Below are 16,995 nucleotides of genomic sequence, written 5' to 3' on the forward strand. Positions count from 1 at the left end.
TCTGTCGTCTCCAGATCAGGACTTCTCCAGGGACTATCAACTGCCCAGCTCCCAGTCTTGGCCACAGTTCATATGCCACCTGGTGGCCAGGACGAACATTGCTTTTTCTCTCCCCCAAGTGTCCTTTCCAAACACGGATTCTAAACTGAACTATACACCAGCCCATGTAGTGTCCCTCATGAAAACCCTCAGGCAACACCTTCTAGCCAGCCTCTCCTACCACCAAGAGAAAGCCAAGATTCTGAGAGAGGGAGAGTGGCCAGTCAAGAAATCTGTTGAGAACTTGATGGTGCTGATATATTAAGACTCCAGAGCCCTGTCACAGAGTAGAGTAAAGAAGTGGTGGGAATCTGAAGCTCAGAATGAAATTGGTAGGGACCAAGAAGTAACCACAATAAAACCCCTAGGGTGAGTTGCATAATCCACAAAGCCAGTATTTCCACCAAAGCTGACAACATAAACCCCATTAGGTAGTACTACTTAGTCACTAACTAGCGTTTACTGCCACCAACCATTAACTAGCAACTAACTTTCCATTAACCACTGATACTCAGCACTAACAATGATTGGTGCTAGACTCTAATTGCTAACACTAACTAGCTGCTCACCACTAATTAACCACTGTTAAGCGAGAAAGCTCTAGACCACCTGTGCAGGGAGTCCTCTGTATTTGGTGCAAATCTAGAAGAGTCAACTCTGGAAGTCTCTGTTTATTCTGAATCTCCACACACCCACTTTCCAGTGTTCATGATGAATTTCGTGAAAGAGGGAGTTTTACCACAACTTTAAGAAAACCCTGTAATACAGTTTCTCATGCCATGGTTACCCCCAACCATAGAATTATTTCCATTGCTGCTTCATAACTGAAATTTTCTTACAAATCATAGTTTGCTATAAATCATAATCTAAATATCTGATATGCAAGACATCTGATATGCAACCCCTATGGAAGAATAATTTGACCCCTAAGAGGGTCATGAACCACAGGTTGAGAACTGCTGGGCTAGACAGATGAGGAGACCTGAGCTCTTAGGGCAGCAGGATAAAGAGAGGGAGTGCTGTGTAGTGCAGGCAAGGCTTCCTGCGAGGGGGGAGCTGGGCTCTGCAGAGCATGGCTGCTGTGGTAGACCAAGTAGAAGAGGGGTTGTACGCTGACAAAACACTGTCTATACTTCCTCCTCTCGTCCTGATTAAATCCCCCACCCCATCAGTCAGCAAGCAAGTCCCTGGGGACAGCGCCTGCTCTCTTTCCCCTTCCTCCTGCCAAGAAGGAGGGTGGAAGATGATGGAGGGTGAGGATGTCTGGCATCAAGGCAGCCTGCATTGAGTGAGAGCAGCTGGCCATAGGCTCAGACATAGACAGACCTACATTAGTATCTGAGTGGGGAAAATCCCCCATAATCTCATATGCTTGAACACTTGGTCCCTAGAGAGCGCTGTCCAGTGAGGCTGCAGAATCTTCAGAACGAAGCCTTGGTGGAAGGGGTAGAAAATGGGTGTTATAGGGTGCAGCCTGACCTGATTCTCGCTCTGGTCAGAGCTCCCATCTTCCTGACTGTTGGTGCAATGAAACCAATTGTCATGACCCAGCTGAACCAGGTGAGAACCATTTCCCTCCATCCATGCTTTCCCACCATGGTGAAGTGTACCTTCTTAAACCGTGAGCCAAAATAAGTTCTCTTTCCCTTAAGTTGCTTCTTTCTGGTACTTTTTCATGATGGTGAAAACCGTTATCAAACCCAGAACCCTAACAGGGAACAAAGGGGAAAGATGCAAAGCTGAGGACTCCCCGCCTCTCGAGAAAAGACAGAGTTGCGCGCAATTTCCAGACCAAGCCCAGAGTGCGAACAGACACAAGAAGGGCTGTTCAGGCTCGTTTGACATCAAGGAAAAGGGACCAACAGCACCCTGCCACTTTACACCTGTTTAGCTTGTAAACATTAAAAGGACGGAGGATGCCAAGTGCTCACTGGGCTGCAGGGATTGCCCAAGGGCAAGGACTGTTAGGATACTGATTCGCAAGCCCGCAATCTGGTACCACCGAATCATATCAAAGGGGGTTGTAACTACTACCCCAAGGCTGTCTTCCTGATCTGAGTCCCGGAGAAAGGCTTGTCTTACAGTCCTTGGGAGGACAGGCAGATGGATGCTCATCTAGAGGGAGGGGGCTGGGCAACCCGTGGGCAATGGCATCAGGTGGCACGGTGCAATCAAAACAGGGGACCAGATGTACTGATGTACACCCAGCCATGCAGCGGAGCTCCTAAAAGCACAGTGCTGGGGGAAAACGCTAGTGGCACGATGAGACACACGATGGATAGCATTTATTTAAATTCAAATACAGACACGTGGCACACTCCACACTAGCAAGACACAAAGAAACGCAAAGATTCACATCTTTGCCTGTGGGAGGAGGGGGGTGGGAGTGGGGGTTAGGACAAAAGAGAGAGCATGCTTTTAAAAAATAAATAAAACATGAGAATTCTCAAAGAGACAAATGGCGATAAGGCAGCTGGAGCCAAGGGATGAGGAATGCCCCGGAAGTACAATAATAGCTGCTACAAGAGCTACCCTTTCGGAGCCACATTGGCTCAACCACAGATCATTCATGTACTAGTTTATTGGTTTCTCTGGGGCTGGGACAATAGCCCTAGATGGGAGGAAAGAATAGATGGGGGCAGAGACAGGAACTGAGAAAGTCGGAGGTTGACATACAGGGACCTAGAGAAAGCAGATGCAGAGAACTCAGTGGCATGGTAGTTTGAGAACAGGGATTGGCGCTCAGCTCCTGCTGATGGCTGGCCTAGCACTCCGAGGTCAGCACCTTCATTCTCGATCGGGGCAGTGTGGTCCACTCAGTGCAGGTCCGACGAGCTGGCAGAAGTTCAGGGTCGTGGCCGTACCATTTGCGTGAAATCTCCGTCCTCACCTCCACAGACAAAGGAGAGGAACTTAGAGAGATCCCACGGACACTCCTCAGTTCAACCCCAGAAGACCAAAGGTACTGCCTCTACAGATGAGGCGGGAGAAACAAGGCAGGCAAGGGAAGCCTGGGCATGGGCTTTGCCAAGTACAGCCTCTGGAGGACACTCCTCCCTCCTTCCTTGGAGTGTTTCTGGCATTTGTCTTTAACACCTCGTCTTTCCACACTGCCTGTGTCCGAGGCCAGTCAAACACAGTGAGTACCTCTCTGCCTCCTGGCCCAATCACCAGGTGGTCCTCTCTGAGCGACTCTGACCCACCCTTGTCTTGAGGTTCAAGTCCTGGGAACCAGTGGAGAGAGAAAGCTGGGAAGAGGGAGTGGGGCAGTCTATATCTGTGTCTGGCTGAGAGACATTCTGCCTGATAGCTAATTTGGGGCTATATAAAAGAGAAAAGGGAAATTGGTTCCCAGAACTGCCCCAAAGTAGAAAGGGTAATTAACTGAAAGGAAGTGAGGTAGGTCCCTGTTACCAAAAGTATGCAACCACCTCATGTCTAGCTTTGCTCCCTATAACAGACCCCCTCATAACTTACTTTCTGTGTGAGCTCCTTTCCCCGAGTGAGCTCTTGACCCTACCCCCTTCCAGGGCTCCCAGGATCCTTGGGACTGCTATACTCAGATACTATGGCCTTTATAAGGCTGAACAAGACTCAGAGACCAGGTTGGGTACACTGAGAGTCTCAGAGGGAGACAGGGTTGTCAAGTAAGACAGGGTGGATGGACAGATGGATGGAAAGAAAGATGAGATGATGCGCAGGTTAAAGGAAAGACAGAAGGAAGGAGGAAGAGAAGGAAGAAGGAAGGGATTTCTCAGCAGTAGAGAAATAGGACAGGAGTTGGCCAGATGACCTCAGAGCCCATGGCAAAAGCAAAGACATCAGGAGGATCCGTGGCCCTGCTTGTGCACAATGCCAGAGTCCTAGGGGTTTGGACTCGGCTGAATTCTCCCTGCCTCCACACAGCAGGATGTTCACAAGGGGAGAACCCCCAGGGTCTTCGGAGTGACCATCTCTTCCCACCAGCCTGCCTTCTTCTGTGGTCTCTTACATGCCATGGTCTCTGTTCTGTCTGCTTGCTTCAGCTCTGCCTCCACTCTGGCGTCCTAGTCAGGATTCCCTGTCCTCTAGAAGTTTTCTGTTTCCTGTTCTGCTCTGGCTTTTCTGGTCTCTGCATCTGATGCTTTACCCCAGTTCCTTCTATATGAACGTCTTACTTTTCTTGGTTTCTGTCTCTGTTCTTTCATCCTCTGTCCACCAACTGATCTACTTTGTCCTCTACCCTTCCTTGACCCCTGAAAGACCTCCCCCATCTCATAAATGGGTAGTCAAACCTATCCCAACTCAGAGGAAGGATGTGTACTAGGTGTTCAGAAAGTATTTAGATTCAATTTGATTCAGGATCGAGACCTACTCCCACAGAGGATCACGAGAGTGGAGGATTATGGGAGTTAGCCTAGCTGGAATTTACAGGGCCAGCGCAAAAGAAATGGAGATGAAGAGAAATTCTATTTGTTGAGTAAACATGAGTCATTGGGAGCACACGTACCTCTTGGTTGAGGAAGCAATAGAGAACAGCAACAATGAAGCCCTGTGGGATCAAAGAGGAAGGAAGGACCTCATCAGAACACTTTCTCTGGCCTTGGAACATGGTAGTTTTTCTACTGTTTTTTCCCTCACTCTTCACTCACAGTGCAGTAGACATACCAAGCCATGCCTGCATGGGCTGTATAGATAGCCCCATCTCACGATGTATCTTCATTTCTGTATCTGCATTAGCAAGCACACAACCTTGCTAATGATAGGTACTCGGTAAGACTGAAAAGATTAGATGGATGACTAAGCAAATGGATGGATGGATGGATGGATGGATGGATGGATGGATGGATGGATGGATGGATGGGTGGGTGGATGGATGGAGAGTGGGTGCAATGATACAGGAGTAAGTGGGGCAGATGGAAGAAAGGAGGAAAGAAACGAAAAAGAAAATGATGTAAAGATGTATAGGTGAGTGGGTAGGTGGATCAATTGATCTGCTGGTAACAAATGATGGAAAATAAATGAGAGGGAGGAAGAAAAAAGAATTGATGGATAGGTAGGTAGCGATGGATGGTAGGAAGAAATGGTGCTGAATTGATTAACATATTGAATGGCAGATGAGTCGGTGATCAAGTGGGTGAGTAAATGTGCACATGGGTAGATGGATAGATGGATGGATAACTGAATAACAATAGGCCTCAGCCTAACATGAATTTAGTCAAGGTTAGCGGCCTTAGTGCTTGGAAGGAATACCTGTGGGGAGGATCTCACCTGGAAGGAGCCCAGTCCCAGCTCCAAGGGTAGGCGGATGCCCAGGCCAGCACTGTCAGGCAGGAAGTTGAAGATGATGTAATGAATTCCAAACAGCGGGATAAGGAGAAGTGTTGACTTGGAAAGCCGCCTTGGAGAAGACAAATTCTAGATTATGAGGCTGCCCACCATCATCTACCCTGGAGACTCTGTCCTCCCCACAAATCTCCGGACTTCTTTACTTTAAGGCCAACCCACTGTGGTAGCCATGCAGTTACCCCAGCTACTCCAGAGTCTATATACATCTTTCCAAGTCTGGTTCTTCCAAGAAGCCTTCTCCAATTCTCCCTTTCCCCATCTAGATATAATCTGCTAATCTGCTTCTCCAGGCCCCCTTAGAAACAGATGAAGCGTTTGTCAGCCATTTGCCATGATAACTGGCAGTTTTGTGTCCCACTTTCAAGTACGATGATCTCATGGGAGGCAGGCGTCAGATCTGTTCTCTCTCTAGGGGACATAGGGAGGGAAGAGGACAGGACCAGGGTAATAAACAGCTTCCAGAGGAGACACAAACAAATGTCATTTCTGCCGAGCGCTTTTCACGAGGCTTATCACGCTCAAATATACACCACACACAGACACACAGAGAGAGACACATGCATGCACACATGCATACACATATAAGCACGAACACACACACCATACCAGTACTGAGCCCGTGTGTGGAGGCCTCCCTGTGCAGGCTCTAGCTTCCTCAGCAGAATGCAAATTATATTGAGAAACAACCCAAAGTTCACCTAGAAACGAGGCAAAGGAAAGGGAGTGCAAAGGTCAGAGGCAGCACTAGGTGGCCTAGGATTTGCCCCAGTCCTTCGGTGACCAGGAACCTCAAGCCCATGAGGTGCAAGTCAGGGAAAGACTGAGGGCTCCCCCTCCCCCTCCAGCTCTGGCAGCAAGGATGAGAGTCAGGTCTAGCCACCTGTCTCCATCCACCTCAGGGTCACTCGGGTATAGAGCAGCTGTCCATCACTGGGGCAGTTTCTCTGCTGGGGAGAAATCTCACACCCATAGGACCCATGCATATCACGTGCCATCCCAGCCCAAGATGCTCTGCAAGTCAGCCCCATGGAAACCAGAAAACATGCCTAGGAGCTGACAAACCTAGTGGTTATGGCCCAGAGAGGCTGCCAGGTTATCAGTTTCCTGATTCCCTCCAGGTAGCCATGTTACCACCCCTGCAGGACCATACAAAGAAACCTGGAGGCTGGCTGGATAAGGCAAAGGACACTGGCCTCAGAGACTGACCCCAACAGAGAGGACTATGGGCCCTTTGATGATCCACCAGTAGGGGGAGCTGTCGTCTAGGTCCCAGCACCTGGGAAGAAGACAGCCAGAGCTTGAAGGCGCCCCTTTTCTACAGTGATGACCACCTCTTCCACAAACATCCTATGGCTTCTGGGAGCCGCTCCTGTCTAATGCTCAGAGCTTCAGCCTCACTCCATCTCCCTCTGGCCTGATCTGACTCAGTCTTTCCACAGGAAAGCCCCAGTGAAGGCTGGCTAACGCTTCTCATCCTCATCCAGACTTTTCCTTTCCTGTAAAAAGGCCTGCTCAGAGCTGGTCTCCGGAGATGCAGCTCTGACAGGCTCTCCTGCCTGAGCTCGTGACTACTCCGTGCTACCAGCAGCCTGCCCACCAGCGACACTCTAAGCTAGGGGCTCCCTCCTCCTCCTCAGATGGTCTACTACAGGCCCTGCTGACAGCATGGGGGTGAGGAAGTTGCTATACTCACGCAGTGTCCTCGAAAGCCAGTTTGCAGCCCACCCACGTACCAGTGCATAGCACAGGGAGCCCTGTGGGTGAGACAGCGCTGGGGTGAGTGAGCTCCCTGCGCTCTGCGCTCTGAGTTTAGCCTCCACCTCCCACCAGTCTGTTAGCCATGTGCAGACAGTAATGGTGGGGGCCAGGCAATGGCTTGGGGGGGGGGGATCTGGTCTAGCTCCCAATGCTCAGTACAGGACTGTGGCCTGTCCCTTCCCCTCCCTGAGCCTCAGAGTCTCCCACAATGTGAAATGCCTCTTTATGAGCTCCCAGGGGCCTTCCCAGCCTCCACCTCTCCTATGGTGGCCAGTGACCCCTTGATGCTCACCCCAGCCAGCAAAAACCAGCCACCAGAAAGCTGGTTTGCACCTGGGGGATGTGGAGGCCAACAAGCAGCTCAGGTAGACAGCTTCTGCCAGCAGCCAGCTGAAGTTGGTCATGGTGGCAAAATGGGAGATGGCCACAGAGACCTTACACAGGATCTGGAAGCACAGTGGTGATGCTTCAGGACTTTGGCTCCCGTCGGATCTCTTTCACCCCACCGAGACACCAGACCCTCAGGTCCACTTCTACCCTGGCCTGGACCACGCCGGGGCTTGGGCTGCCCCAAAAGGAATTTGACAGTATAATTGTGATGGGCAGAGGACAGACAGGTTGGGTTCACGTGTGCCTTCTGTCAAACATGCCAACCACATCAGCCTCAGTGTTCTCTGTGAAAGAAAGAACTCCAGGATCTCTCACAGCCTTGTCTCGGGGCCACTAAGACCTGCTCTAGTTAGTTCTTCTGCCGTAGGCCTTTCCTAAGCTAGAGTTCCTCTTTAGAGTGATAGCTATGGCCTAGTTGTCCGTGCACAGCTTTGGTCTGGGAATACAGGATACTCTCAGCATAGATGCAACCATTTGCCTTGCTCCCTCTCCTACCTATGGGGGCAACAGTACCAACTCTGAGCCAACCCAGCTGCCCAAACTCTATCCATTCCCCGGCTGTGTGACTAGGTGACCTGGCTAGCTGCCCCTTGTTAGCAAAATGGGATTAAAGTGGGGCTTTCAAGGCATTTTAAGATCAAAGGAGATAATTCATGTAAAGTACTTGGTGTGCTGCCCAGCCTAAGTAAGTGCACAGCGCATTCAGTAATTAATTCATTAATTAAACCCAGCCCCTTGTTGATCTGGGGAGTCACTTGTCTATTCATTTCCAGAGCACTCTCAAAGACCTTGAACTCTGACCTCTTTGGTTTTCAATCCGTTCCTCTCCTCTCCTTCCTCTGCTCCTCCACTTACAATTTCCACTTCCGAGGCTCTAGCCCAGACTCTCCCATCACTGAGAGCTTCCTCCCTGTCTTTCCAGTGTTGTGCCAGCGCAGCTCCAAGGTCACCTCCTCCTTAAAGCCGTTTTGTTCTCTTAGTTGTCTGCTTTCTCCATGCACTGGTTAGTCCCCAGATCTGGGCTGCCTACTGTCCTCTAGATGCTTCTGGAAGGGACCGAGCTCCACCTGGATCCTCGTATACTCATTTTTAAAGGTAGTGAAATTGCTGGCCGGGCACAGGAGCTTCTGTGGCCAATTGAAATGAGAGCATGGATGAAAGAGGAATGGTGGCCGTGGGGTAGCCTGGCAACAAGGAGCAGCTTGGATTGGCACTGCAGCCTTTGAATATGTGGGGAGAAGCTTGAGGCTTCCTTCACTTGTCATTGGTCATGAGTACAGGGTCAGCCTGTGTGGCAACAGGCTAGGCAATTCAGGCCTGCCCTCAGCCCTCTGCCCTCTTCCCCCTGTCCCAACCCCCTCCAGCCAGGGCCTTTACAGTGGACAAGCCGCAGTGGTCTGTGCCATCACCCTGGAAGAGGGCAGCATCCTTCAGGAACACAGCACTGGCCTTGAGGATGAAAGTGGCAAAGAGCTGCATGTGGATGTAGTTCCGGGGGCAGTGGAGCCTCCTGGAAGGGACAGGAGAGATGAATAAAGAATCTGGCTGCAAAGGGCTTCCTGGGGCCCACAATAGGCCTGGCATGGCTGGGAAGCTAGGCATAAGCCAGCAAATGCAAAGCAGCCAGTGCCACATCAAATGAACTCAAACCCAGAGAACTGAGTACAAGTGAACAGTGTGCCAGTCTGACCCTGAAGGTCAGCTGGCCAGCCTCCTCCTGGGCTAGGTTCAAATACAGGAGCAAGGTAACTATAGCCCCATCTTCAGACAGCTCTGTGATTGTGGGTGTAGAGGCAGTCACAGCCCAGCATGGCCTAGGGGAGCCTCTAGGTATCAGGGAGACACAGTCCCACGGGAAACTCAGTCTCTGACGGCTGGAAACCATTGCACCCAGAAGTAAGGGCTGAGGGTGACCAAGGTGGTAGAGCCCATACAGGGGACCCTGGATTCAACCCCCAACCCTGGAAACAAAACAAAAAGCACTATAATGCTCAGAAGGCTACAACCATCAAAGGGTATCATACAGGGGCAAGGAGGATTCTTAGAACCCGAGGAAAGCTGAGCTTCCAGGGTTGGCAGGAAAAAGAAGGCCCTGGAAGCAAACAGATTGAGCTCTGTGTGAGCGGAGGTGTGGCCACAGAACTGAGTTCTGGTGTGTGAAGAGATGAGATGGACCACACATTGGGGAAAAGGCAAGAAGTCAGCAATGAGCATCTCACCTAGCTCTGAGCCCCTCTTGACCATCCAGGCAAAGAACTAGCCTTGGTCCTGGGACAAGAGATTACTGAGCAAGTGACAAGGGTGGCAAACCTGAGAGCAACCAGGATGGCAATAGCCAAGCAGAGGGCTACAATGGAGATGCTGTGGCCTGTGGTGTAGATGATCTTCACGGTGGAGAAGTAAGATTTCTGGGGACAGAAGAAAGGTTTGGCAGTCAAGCAGGTGGTCTGTGGCTCCACCCATTGCCCCCTCCTGGATGCCGCAGAAAGCCCCGTTTGGGCACTGAGCCTGCAGGTGGAGAAGCTGAACATTCACAATTGCACTGGAAGTGGGGAGAGGGGACAGAAACCACCTCCCTGGGGAGTAATGAAAGCCCAAGGTAAAATCGACACCAGCAAGCTACCCGTTTGAGAACACAGTCACCCTCAGATAAAGGTGACATCCAGGGCACCAGGAACAGCCACAGGCAGGCAGGGAAAGGCTCTTCGAGGCCCAAGTGTTTGAATCGGTCAGAGCTGGAGTGTAGCAGGGCCAGGAAATCCCTGTCTGTGCCACTCTGGCCTGTACCTACATCTTTTGCTCATAGGGCTGAAGGAAATGGAATTGTGAGTGTGGATGTGTCTTGTGAAGACCCTGTGGGTATGCTGTGTGGAGAATGTGGGTATGCTGCACAGAGCCAAGGCTCTCTGTAACTACATCCTTGAGTTCCCACTCACCATGCGGCAGCCCTGTACGCTGTCCTATCGGCTGAGGACCAGAGAAAGCAAGAGCTTCTTGTCTCGCGTAGCCGGCAGTCTTTGCTTTCTCTGAAACAACCAAAGCCTCTCCACTGGAAACTGAGAACGGAAAAGGCTGGCCAAGAGGAGAGTGACCCCAGCGTCCCTTCTTCCTCAAAGCAAAGTAATCCTCGTCAACCTTGAGTAAAGGGACCATCTTCACTAGGCACTTTACTGTCATCTGCTGGACAACTTTTGTAACTACTATGACCACATGACGGCTACAGAGGGGAAAAGCAGCCACCTACCATTCCTTTACCAGCAGTTGAGGCCACCTTCCTCGAAGATACTAAGAGCCGCTTACCTCCTCAGTTAGCAGCTCCAAGGGCACAGGGCAGGCCACGGGGTATGGTGGGAAGGGATCAGACCAGCCAGCGTTAGTACAGTCTCTCTTCACATCCCCTAGGGGCAAGCAAGAGTCTCTGCAGATTTTCTCCCTTTCCCAGAAGATGGTGGGAGGGCCCTGGTTGTCAATCAAGTGCCCCAGTGAGGTATGCACAAGGAGTTCTTAAACACAGGGAGAGAAGAGTCCTCCTCTCTAGAGACCAGGGTTCCAGACCAGCCTGGTCTGCCTCTGGCCTCCAAGAGACCTGTTGAATAGTATTCAACTGAGGAACACAGAGTGGAGAATGATGGGCAGGTGGGAAGAAAGCAGTTGCCCTCTGCCCTGTAAGAGGCAGGAAGGCCTGGTGGTGAGGTGGAGAAAGCAGTGCCCCTCATCCTTCTCAGCGTGGTACCACCTCCTGGCAACAGCCAGAGAGCACTGGGTGGGTGACAGCCCCCCCCCATGTTCTCACTGATCCTACACTGTGAGGTTAGAACTATTATCCTTATTCAAAATGACTAAAAATTGTCAGGGTAACATGGTGGGGGAGGGGGGAGGTCATGCTTAAACCCAGGACGCCTGTCCCCAAATCAGTGATGTGCAACCCAGAAAGGATCACCACATCCCCACCCTGGCCATACCCAGGCCACTCACCTGGCTCTGAGCTGAAGTGAGAGAAGAAGCCAGGGCAAGGGAGGACCACCCACTGGCCAGAACCTGTCGGGGGCCAACACAGCAGCCCATCCCAGGTCCCAGGGCAGCCTAGGTGAAGAGAAAGAAGACACGGGGTGACCTAGAAAGGGAAGCTGATATGGCATTCTGAAGGGGAACCTGGAAGAGATGTCAGAATCAGGGAGGATCCATCCCCTATTCCCTCATACCCAGGGAGGTGTTGTTGGTCCCCTCTACCACTTGAAGACATGCAAGCTCATCCTCTCTCAGCTGAGTGATGACGTCACATTCCGAATGGAGGTGACCCAGGGCCTATGAGAAACAGTGACAGGATGAGCCAAGCCCACTGGCAGCTTCCAGTTCTCAAGCTCTAATGATCTAAAGACAGAGACCAAGCTGGACACATCTCTGTGCCCCACTGGAATCCAGGCATGCTTGGTGGGTAGTGAGGCATGAAGGAGGGGGTGGGGAATAGAGGGAAAGTTCAGAAAGAAGAGAGGAGTGGGGGAAAAGAGAGCAGAGGGGGAGAGGAAGGAAAAGAAGGGAGGGTCAGAGAGAGAGGAGGGAAGGAGGGAGGGTCAGATGCACTTTTCCATTTCATGGCCGTAAGGTCTGAGACACGTTAAAGAAAGCCATCTAAAGTTACTACAGAATATGACAGTCCCTAACATGGCCTCTCCTTTTTCCCCACCCCCCTGCTTTATATTCCTAGGTCCTGGAAGTGTTTCTGCATAAACAACCCTAGTAGGTAGAACAATGGTCACAAAGATGTTCATTTCCCAATCCACAAAGCCCAACCCAACCAAGGAACTTAGCAGGTATGACCACCAAGCAGGAAGATGTCCTTGGTTATCTGATGGGGGCCAGAGTCATCACAAGGGGCCACAGAAACCAAGTCAGAGAGGAAATGATGGAAAGAGAGGTTATATGGGGCTACTGCGCTTACTGAAGATGAAGAAAAGCCTCGGGCCAGGGAAGGAAACTAGAGACCACAATCCTGCCAAGCAATTAGGTTTAGCATGTTGGCCTTCTGACGTGCTTCAGGTAAGTTACATGAACAAATGTGTAGGCTAGTAAGAGGTGGAGTATCCAGGTGGCTGGGAGAACAGGAAGACAATACACCTAAGAGGTAAAGGAACAATGGACAGGAAGGAAGGAGGGCCTGGGAGAAAGGGTACTAGCTGGAGGGCTGGTGGAGGGGATGAGTGTTCAGACAGACACACAGACAATGAGATAGAAGAGGATGGACACATAGGATGCATGGCAGTACGGGGAGTGATAAGGGCCCCATATCAGGGTGACTGATTTGATCATTAGGCAGATAGAAGGAGTTGTTTTCATGTGTGACTTGGTGATCATCAAAATTGCAGATTGGGTACCTCCTAGAGCTTGGGGACCACAAGGAATGGTCTCTAAGTTCTTCTGGACACCTTTATTTCTGAAGGGTGATTCTGAGGCCATCTGAAGCCCAAGTGCTCCAGGCTAGGCAGAGATCTGGGATATGTCTAGGATTTGGCGTTTAATTTTCTTTAGAGAATTAGAATTTCTAACATCTCTCAAGACTTACCCATTTGCCCTTGCCAGATCAGACACACACACACACACACACACACACACACACACACACACACACACACACATCCTTTTCCTGATCTGACCAAGGTGGTCACCTCAAAGTTTGGGAGATAATAGTTAACCCTAGTCCTGAATCTGGTATCTATTCCAGCTGTTGAACAACAGGTTCCAGGCTAGGGTTCCCTCCCCCAACTGAAGTTTTCATGGTGCTGTTACAGAGGAGAGAGTATGAGCCCTTTGTGCTATTCAGGGAGCTCGTGGAAGTTACCCACATGCCACTCACACGCCAGCCCATGGCAAGTCAGATCACGCATCCCCTACCCCCTCCCTGAGGCATGGCAGTCCCATGGAGGGTACCCTATAATTCTCAGTGTGGCCCAGACTAACATCAAACCCATGGTAAACTCCTGCCCTGCGCGTACCAAGACGGCAGATATGAGCAAGTGCCGAGACCACAGCTATGAGTCGGCCACCCCTCACGCAAGATTTTCTTTTTACAGCCACAGATAAAGGCTCAAGTGTCACACAGTTCACTCCACAGTCCCCAGATGCTGGCATCTTGAGTGAAGGGCAGTGAGTTACTAAAATGGGTGGTCACCCTGGGAACGCAGTAGAGGAAGAAGACAGTCTCAGTCCCCATGTGCTCCCACTAGTGTCATGTGACTCCTCCCCTACTGGCCTTTGATGCTACTTTGAGTGACCCCGAAAGTCTGCTGGGAAGTTGCAGCACATCCAGGGGAGCCTCCTCTCTTGGCCAAACCACACCCCGGTGCACAGACCAGGGAGCAGCGGCTGGTTTCTGAAGCCTCTCCAACCCTAGCATCACCACAGGAAGAGTCCCCCAATGCCACAGCTGGAAGAGTTAACTCCTCAGACCCCACAGGGACCCTAACTCCACAGGGTCGCTGGCCACACTCCCTTCAAGGAAGCATCCATTCCAGAGATGGCTGAGGAGACAGGACAATGGGAGGATGAAGGAGTGGGGCCAGCTTGGAAGTATGTGGCTTACAGAAGGGGCAAACTCATGTGTGACAAGGCGGTCCCTACCTGGCCTCAGCTATTCCAAGACAGAGTCTCTGGACATGTGTCTCTGGGACCCCCAGGGAACACAGATGAGACATGTCTGAGGGAACAAGGAGACAGCTCACTTTCAGGAAGAATCTGAAACCAGTCAGGTGAAGGAGGTAGCCAGCAGACTCAGGAGGTCCCCAGCCACAGTCTGCCACCACCCAGCTGGAGACACAAGAGGAGGTTTGAGCTGGCTACTTACCATTTCCAAGAGGTTCAGCAAGCAGAGGACACAGGTACCCCACAACAGGCGGTCCATGGCGGTGATGTGTGTTCTCAGCCTCAGTGAGCCTTGGCCATTCCCTCCCAGACTGTCTCTGCTGATGCCACCTAGGTGTGCCTTCTGTTGCCTTCCCTTCCCAAGAGCTGTGTAGGCAGGGCCAGCAGAAGGGACATCCAGCTGAATATTGAGCAGAATGGTCGGACATTGTGTTACTGCCAGCCCTAGATGGTACGCTGTGTCCTCAGCAGGGGGTAGCTGAGCTCTGGTACACCACCTCACTCTATGTCTGAGTGTACCTGCTGTCACAGATAAGACAGAGGACACAGATAAGACACAAGAGAGGTGACAACCACGGGGCACGGTTCTACTTAGTCAGTATGCATTCCTATCATTTTCTGAGCCTCAGTGGTCTTACTTAGAAGTATAGGATGGTCCCAGATCTGCATCAGAAAGAAGGGACCTCCAACACCTGTATCAGAATGAGGGGACCTCACAAAATAAGGAGCCCCAGATCTGTTGATGGTCCAGTCTCTTCTATGGAGGGTGGAGGGTGAGCTCAAAGCTGAGGGAACCCAGAAGAAGTAGGGCAGGTGACAGTGGAGCCTAGAAGGTGTAAATGAGCTTTATGAAAGTGACCATAAGAGTCTTGGGGTGTGGCTCAGTGATAAAGCATTTGCTCAATGTGTGTGAGGCTCTGGGCTCAAATCTCTTGCCCCACGAAACAAAGAAGCAGTCACTAATCACAGCTTAGGCTGCCCAAGAATGTGTCACATTATTTACCTGACGGGGACACTTAGTGAGGTGACATCTGAGCATCAAGGCTCCCAACTTCACCTGGGGCTAAGCAAAGTTTCCCAAGACTCCTTCTGTCTAGAGATGACAATGAAGCCAATTAGAGGCCTCTCAAAGGGATCCCTGGAGCTGGGCCATTCAACAGGGGCAAGATATCCATCTTCCATTACAGGAGTGAAGAGACCCATTCAAATTATTTTGACTTTAAAATACAAGCTCTCAGTTGGCCAGACTAATAACAGTGTCCTAAACCAGACTAGATCTTACTGAGCATTCGGAAATTAAGATGAATATCACCTTTAACAACCCTGAATGTTGGGGGACTTATGGGGTGTTGATTCCTGAATGCCCACTGCCATTTACAGAGCTGCTGCTGGGGGCACCAGATGTGGTTCTAGTGAATTCGTGTCATGAATGTGGAAAGCTTCCCGCCACCGCATCTGCATTTAGGAATCATTTGACATCAGCAAGGCTTTATTTTTCCACTCTTACTCGTTGTCAACAAAACGCTGAAAATATTTTCTACACATGTCGCCCAGTGTGGGTGGTACGTGGCTGCTCCCTGGCAGACTAAGGAGACTCAGGCAAGAAGAAATCAATGGCTGTTGAAAAGACACGACTAAAAAGGGACAGAGGCCACTGCACGAGAAGAAATACATGATTGATCGTGCTTCGTAATTAGCATCTCCCCTACCAGCATTAGCGGTATTAATAATCTATACCAAGAATTCACAGCAGTTCATATTATTTAAATGAATGGCACTTAAAGAGAAACTTTGCCCCCTTGGAGACATTTAACAATGTCTGACAGTATGTTTTACTGCCACGAGCAGGGGCTGGGCCTGGGGAGAAGGGCAGCCAGGTACTGCTGGTGTGTGGTAGGCAGCTTCCATAGCCATGCAATGATCCACCCAGTCTGAAAGGTCAGCAGGACAAGACTGAACTAACCCCATGTTTCTGCTTCCCCATGATTTCCCCAGGACAGTCATTAGAACACCCTGGTCACCCTGGTGTAGTGTACCACCCAGGATGTGAGTGCCCCCAATACTTGCTTGCTGCTGTACATCTTGCTGAGCTTGTTTCCCTACCTGAAAAAAGTGAGGTGCTCTAGTTAGGGTCACTATTGCTGTGATGAAACACCATGACCAAAGCAACTTGGGGAGAAGTGGGTTTATTTGGCTTTCATTACTAGGTAACAAGTCATCACTAAGGGAAGTCAGGGCAGAAACTCAAACAAGGCAGGAACCTGGAAGCAAGAGCATGAAGGAGTGTTGCTTACTGGCTTGGTCTCCCTGGTTTGCTCAGTCTGCTTTCTTATTGAACCCAGGACTATCAGCCTGGGGGTAGCACCATGCACCATGGACTGAGCCTCCCCACATCAATCATTAATCTAAAAAGTGCCCTACAGGCTAGCCTACAGCCAGATCTTATGGCAGCATTTTCTCAGTTGAGGCTCTCTCTTCTCAATGACTTTAGTTTGTGTCAAGTTGACATAAAACTCTTCCAGCACATAGGGTTAACACTAGAACCTTTCATATAGACACAGACAGACAAGGAAAGGCAGGAAGAGCCTTCTTCTAGAGCCTTGCTCTCAATAGACAATAACCAGCATGTCTGAGAATGGACCATCAACAAAGCTGGCACAGAAGATCCTTTGCATCAAAAGAGATCAGATCTCCAGCTCACAACTGTGAAATAAAAATTTGAAAATATTGAAATCAGGCTGGAGAGATAGCTCAGCAGTTAAGAGCCCTGGTTGTTCTTCCAGAGGTCTTGAATTCAATTCTCAGCAACAACATAGTGGCTCACAGTCATCTATAGTGAGATCT

General features: G+C 50.5%; 1 protein-coding gene across 1 annotated transcript; it reads right to left on the reverse strand.

Moving 5' to 3' along the window:
* Positions 1-2,803: 2,803 nt before the first annotated feature.
* On the reverse strand, positions 2,804-14,410 carry Ghrhr (growth hormone releasing hormone receptor). The gene is made up of 13 exons (XM_005360804.2): positions 14,354-14,410; positions 11,718-11,820; positions 11,491-11,598; positions 10,816-10,913; positions 9,826-9,923; positions 8,893-9,025; positions 7,418-7,571; positions 7,061-7,121; positions 6,574-6,643; positions 5,974-6,065; positions 5,290-5,419; positions 4,529-4,570; positions 2,804-2,929 (listed from the first exon to the last, which is right to left on the reverse strand). The coding sequence occupies exons 1-13, from the start codon at positions 14,408-14,410 to the stop codon at positions 2,804-2,806; spliced, it is 1,272 nt and encodes a 423-aa protein (XP_005360861.1).
* Between the last annotated feature and the right edge of the window lie 2,585 nt (positions 14,411-16,995).

The sequence above is a fragment of the Microtus ochrogaster genome, linkage group LG3 (assembly GCF_000317375.1).
Source record: "Microtus ochrogaster isolate Prairie Vole_2 linkage group LG3, MicOch1.0, whole genome shotgun sequence".
Classification (NCBI taxonomy): Eukaryota; Metazoa; Chordata; class Mammalia; order Rodentia; family Cricetidae; genus Microtus; species Microtus ochrogaster.

Coding starts and splice junctions, on each gene's coding strand:
- Ghrhr (XM_005360804.2), bottom strand. CDS start 14,410: ATGGACCGCCTGTTGTGGGGTACCTGTGTCCTCTGCTTGCTGAACCTC. Junction 11,599..11,717: donor GACCAACAACACCTCCCTGG/GTATGAGGGAAT, acceptor CTCTTCACCTAG/GCTGCCCTGGGACCTGGGAT. Junction 9,924..10,815: donor TGGAGCTGCTAACTGAGGAG/GTAAGCGGCTCT, acceptor TTCTGTCCCCAG/AAATCTTACTTCTCCACCGT.